General features: G+C 57.3%; 4 protein-coding genes across 4 annotated transcripts; all 4 read left to right on the top strand.

Annotated features, from left to right (window-relative positions):
- Positions 1 to 147: 147 nt before the first annotated feature.
- On the top strand, positions 148 to 1,944 carry DQ04_08031030 (putative eukaryotic translation initiation factor 3 subunit; the record flags this gene model as incomplete). Its single annotated transcript, XM_009315407.1, has 1 exon — positions 148 to 1,944. One exon carries the CDS (start codon positions 148 to 150, stop codon positions 1,942 to 1,944), a length of 1,797 nt encoding a protein of 598 aa, XP_009313682.1.
- Positions 1,945 to 2,234: 290 nt separating this feature from the next.
- DQ04_08031020 (hypothetical protein) lies at positions 2,235 to 2,951 on the top strand (the record flags this gene model as incomplete). Its single annotated transcript, XM_009315406.1, has 1 exon — positions 2,235 to 2,951. One exon carries the CDS (start codon positions 2,235 to 2,237, stop codon positions 2,949 to 2,951), a length of 717 nt encoding a protein of 238 aa, XP_009313681.1.
- A 406-nt stretch (positions 2,952 to 3,357) lies between these two features.
- Positions 3,358 to 3,642, top strand: DQ04_08031010 (hypothetical protein; the record flags this gene model as incomplete). The annotated part of the gene is made up of 1 exon (XM_009315405.1): positions 3,358 to 3,642. The coding sequence occupies one exon, from the start codon at positions 3,358 to 3,360 to the stop codon at positions 3,640 to 3,642; it is 285 nt and encodes a 94-aa protein (XP_009313680.1).
- A 465-nt stretch (positions 3,643 to 4,107) lies between these two features.
- Positions 4,108 to 4,449, top strand: DQ04_08031000 (hypothetical protein; the record flags this gene model as incomplete). Its single annotated transcript, XM_009315404.1, has 1 exon — positions 4,108 to 4,449. The coding sequence occupies one exon, from the start codon at positions 4,108 to 4,110 to the stop codon at positions 4,447 to 4,449; it is 342 nt and encodes a 113-aa protein (XP_009313679.1).
- Positions 4,450 to 5,213: the final 764 nt, after the last annotated feature.

Below are 5,213 nucleotides of genomic sequence, written 5' to 3'. Positions count from 1 at the left end.
TTTTTTTTTTTTTTTTGGTTTGTTCTTTGGGAGGGGAGGGTTTGTAATTGTTCCGGCCACGCTATCTAGGATATCCCCAGCCGTGTGGTTCGTCACTGCGTGAAGCGGTATTGTGCCTGCGGTGGGCGGAGAACAACGACTGAAACAATGACCACTGAAATCACGGTTTTGACATTCAACCTGTGGGGAATTTTCAATTCCAAGCACCGTGCGGCCCGCATGGCGCACTTCGCCAGCAAAGTCGAGAGGTACGACGTGATCTTGCTGCAGGAGCTGTTCTCTGAGACGGACTTTGAGCTCATTCTCCGAAGTCTTCCTCCTCGTGTGCGGGCGTCACGCTTCTTCCGCCGCTTCCCGAGCGCCTACTACGGCTCTGGCATCGCCGTCATTTCACGCTTCCCTATCAAGTCCGTGCTCTTCCACGCATTCCCGCTGCAGGGATACCCAGAGCGGGTACTGCACGGCGATTACTACGCCAATAAGGGAGCAGCACTCGTGCGCATCAGTGTTCCGTGCATGGAACCCACAGAAGCAGACGGAGGGCAGAGCGGTGAGACCGGTGTGGTGTGTAAAGATGTGCTGCTCTACTCTACACACCTCGTCGCGGCGTATGAGAAGACCGCGCGCCTCCTTAACTGGCGTGATGAGTTGTATCTCTCCGTTCGCCTCAGCCAGGCATTGTCGTTTGCTGACTTTATTACGTCCACATCATGCCCCACCGATCACGTTGTTATTGGTGGCGATTTCAACGCGACGCAGCGGTCGCTGGAGGTGCAGACGATGCTTATTCTATTACAGAAACGCGGCTACAAGCTCCGCTCCGTCCTGCCGTCGTCGAACATCTATCAGGCCTGCGACGACGAGCGGAAGCGAGCGGCAAACGCAGCCACGCTGACCTTTTCTGATGCGAACATATTCACCAGCCCGAAGGCGGGTTGGCTTGTGGAGGGCGGCGACGTGCCTTGCCAGATTGACCACATCTTTTTCTCATCCAACACACTTCGCTTGTGTGCGTACGACGACTGCCCCGACGCGGCTCAGGACTATCCTTTCGTTATGGAGAATGACGGTGTGGAATCGCCCGCTGGCGTCGTTGTTTTCACACGCAACGACGAGGTGTCGCTTCCGCCAGGGAGGAGTACCATGGCACGGGTCGCTGACTGGTTGCGTGCGAAGGGAGAGGCGATGAACTGCAGGACGATGGTTACCGCCGCGTGCTGGTTGACGCCTGAAGCGAGGCCAAGAGCATACACGGCCGAATTTTGTCCGCTCTCCGACCACTACGGTGTGGTTGCGCGGCTACGTCTGTCGGCCCCAGCAGCGGGCACCACAGCGTCCGAAGGAGATGACACAGCAGGGGAAGTGACGTTGGCAAGGGCAGATGAGGAAGTGCTGCATGAGGCTTTGGAGTTCCTCGATGCGTCAGTGAAGCAGCTGCAGTACGAGAGAACCGTGTGTGTGCGTATGGCCACCGTTTCCGCCGTCTTGGTGGCTGGGAACATCCTCTTCCTTTGGTACCAGGCTTGGCGGCAGGAGCAGCACACAGCGCGGGTGCTGGAGCAGCTATTCACCGTTGCCACACTTGAAGGAACTTCAACGAGGACTGCTGCGCCGCCAGCAAATGAAGTGAAGAATGTCGTGATGCATTGGGCACGCAAGGCGAAGTTTTGGAGCCCAGGAGCAGCACCGCAAGCCGCCGCATCTCCAGCAACACCAGCAGCAGGCGCACCTATGAATGCGCCAGGGGCGGTGCCAGTGAACTTCGCTGAAGTCGCGGCGAAGATTCACGACGGGGGCATTTGGCCCATGATTACACATTTCTTCACCATCTGTGGCAGCCTTCTGAGTGTTGGCTCTCTCGCCATCGGACTCCTCCAGCGTGACGGCAACGCCAAGATCATGGCGGAGCAGGTGAGTGAGTTGAGGCAAGTCTGTTCTCGATAAAGGTGTGGAGGTGCGGACGAGAGGCTACATTTACCCCTTAATATGATCCTTTTTTCCCTTTTTTTTTCATCGCACATCTTCCTTACCATATGTTCTCTTCATTCCCATTGAAGAATTGTGGAAGGGCGATGCCCATATCCCACCGTGTGGGTTTTCTCACCGGCATGTCTCGTTGTCTTCGTATGTGTATGTGTGTGGCTGAGGACGTGCGTGCACTTTTCGTTCCCCCCTTTTCCCCCCTTTTCAGTGCCTGCCGTTGTGTGCACGTCACTCATCGGCGCAGAGTGGCGATGCGGAAGCGGTCGCGGTCGGTGCTGCACGCGTACCTCCTCCCCAGCGCGCGGAGGGGCACACGCGCGGCAAAGCCGGTGTCTCGCGCCACAGCGGCCAACAGGGATGTGGCGATGCGTGCGGCAGTGAACTGCGCGTCTGGGGCCGCGTTCAACGCTGGTGACAAGAGATGTGAGGCTGTAGTTGAGCGTGGGCGAGGCGCAGCTGAGTTTGTGCGTCCCGTCGACTGCAGCTCCTCTACGGAGAACGAAGCGGGAGTGAGAAAGGCGGTGCAGAGCGACGACAAGGAGTACGATGGAGACGGCGACCACTACAGCAGCAGCAGCAGCAGAAGTGACGAGGCGGAGAGTCTTGACGGTCCTTACATTCCAGCGGTGGACAGGCTGGGTGATTTGCCCCCGTCGTGCCGCGCGGTGCAGATGGAGCCGAACTGGCTCGAGCGCGCGGTGATGCTTGCACGCTGTTCAAGTCGGCGCGACGATGCACTTCACGTGCATTTCGGGACCAGGACCACCAACAGTAACAGTCACGGCACTGATTGCGGTGGCCTTGCCTGGCTCAGCGTCTCGCTCCCTGACCCTGCACTTGTGTGTCTCAACGGCGGCACGGAGGAAGAGGGGTGCCGTGCGGCGGCTGTTGCGGGAATCACTGCTGCCTTCTACGCCTCGCGGCTCCGCGAGGGGATGGGCGCTCATCACTACATGCGTGCCAGCTGACGGGTGAATCACACAACCACGACGTGCGTGGGATGTTGTTTTTATTTTTATTTTTTTTCGATTTCATTAGGAGCGAAAGAAATAAATGGCTCGATGGGTAAACAGATGGATTCAGAGAGAGATAGTGAGAGAGAGAGATTGTCTGGGTGTGTGTGTGTGTATGTTTGGGGGTGTGGGGGAAACAACAGAGTAAGGAGCTTTGAGGTATCCTTCTACGGCGGAACGGCTGCCGTGTTGCGGACATCTACAGCAGCGGCGCATTCAACCCCCTCCGCCGCTCCCTTCGCTTCGTGCGGGCCCAACGCTGCGCCGCGCCCTGCACCTCCCTCGTGGTGCTTTTTTTGTGTTTTCTCTTTCTTCATTGGTGCCTCTTCCAGGTGGAGTGCAGACGGGGGGCCTGCTTGGAATGGCTCTCACAGCACCGCACAGCTCGCTCCTGCGCGAGCGCATTGTGGACGTGGACTGGGAGGTGGACGTATTGGTTGCGTCGGGGCAACTCGCGCGTGTCGGTGTCCCCACGGTTCTCCTCACACTTACGCTGAGCAGCGGCATCGTCCTGCGCTACCGCCTCACCGTGGCGGAGCTGCAGCAGTGGCGCTTCACTATGGCAAAGGTCGTGCGGGACCACATCTACTTGGAGAGGGCGCAGCCGCCCACTGGGCCCAGCGTATTCGACAGCAGCGCCGCTTGACATCGTGAGAAAAGCAAAATGAGAAGAGGAGAAGGAAAGAAAAAGAAAAAAAAGACCATGAGCCCGCAGTTACGGGCGCCTCATGGCCTCGTATCGACAGCAGGAGAATTCGTGCGTGCAGAGCTGGGGGTGGAATGGCAGGGTGCCGTTGCATTTCGCAGGTGGCACGGGCGGCGTGACTTCTTGAGGGGGCGGTTCACCTTCTCTGTGGGCATCGGACGCGTGTTGGGCTGCGGGGCGAAGAACGCATTGTGTGGTGTGTTTGCAAGACCAGCGTTGATTGCATTTGCGTAGAGCCCTCCCAGTGGTGCCTTTCAACGCGACACCGTCAAGTTTGCTCTCTCCCTCCCGTATTCTCTCTCTCTCTCTGTGTGTGTGTGTGTGTGTGTGTGTGTGTGTGTGTACTCAGAACGCGCCCGTTGAGGAGTGCGCACCTGCGTTTTTTTTTTTTCTTGGCAGGGATAGATGAAGGGAAATGCAGAGAAGCGTGTTGCACCACGCTATGCTTCTTTCATTCCGCAGAAGTTTCTGGTCGTTGAGGCGTCTGCGTCTGGTGTAAACGCCACACCCGTGCTCAGTGAGCCACCTATGAGGGAAGCGCACACCCAGCTGATGGCCGAGGTGCATGCCATGGAGAATAAGGCGTTGCTCTTGCGGGAGGAACGGAGAAGGCAGCAAAGCATTGGTCACACCACGCTGGGGTTGTGCTTCGGTGGAAACGGCACCCATCTCTCTAGTGAAAAATCCCCCACCTTGCAGGAGGCGCTGCCGTTCCTGCGCGGAGACATCGGAAAGGAGCTTGCGTAGTTGCTGTTGCGCACGTTGTGGTCCCCATTCTCCGTTGCTATAATTGCATTCTTTTCCTCTTCTAATGCTGCCGGTTTCCTACATGGTGGACAGAGTGTGTGGTCGTGAATAGTACGTTCTGCGAGTGTTTGTGTGTGTGTGTGCATATACAGATGGGAGTGCTGGTGCCGCGCCTGTCTCCCCCTCCGTTTGAACTATTCAGACGCTTGTGTACGCCCTGCAACACTACGGGCCCAGTTTTGAGCGGCATCAACGCATCGGAGGTGGTGCCATGCGTGTGGTGTCTCTGATGTTTGGGTTCCCCCATAGCCATGGTTTTTGCTTTTTTCGTTTTTGCACTCACCGGCATCATTGCTGCTTCGCTACGCGTAACTATGGTGGGGCCACTCGTTCACCACATGAGCGGCATCAGTGCACGGCGAGCCGACAGTGTTCCTGCAGTTTGCGTATGAGCGAAGACCCTCTGTGGGCGGCACCCACCTCTCAATCCTCCTCTTACGCCTGCTGTGCGACGTCTACTCATGCCTTATTGAAATTGATGAATTGTTTGTTTGCTTGGTTTTTGTTTTGTTTGTGTGGGCTCTGTGTGGCACTGTCCGTTTTCTTGTGCCGCTTCAGCCGGTCCGTCAGGGTGGTTGTATTTGATGTTGGTGGCCATTCCTCCAGCGTTGCCGGTGGTGCACACGTATGAGGAGCGGCAGGGGCAATACTACGTCCCGGCAAGACGCTTCTGGTCCTGGCGCTGTGCGATGCCGTGAGCCTGG

Source organism: Trypanosoma grayi (assembly GCF_000691245.1).
Source record: "Trypanosoma grayi strain ANR4 Tgr_803_V1, whole genome shotgun sequence".
NCBI classification, from domain to species: domain Eukaryota; phylum Euglenozoa; class Kinetoplastea; order Trypanosomatida; family Trypanosomatidae; genus Trypanosoma; species Trypanosoma grayi.
Note: the sequence above shows the minus strand (reverse complement) of the source record. Positions and strands in the feature narration are given on the sequence as shown.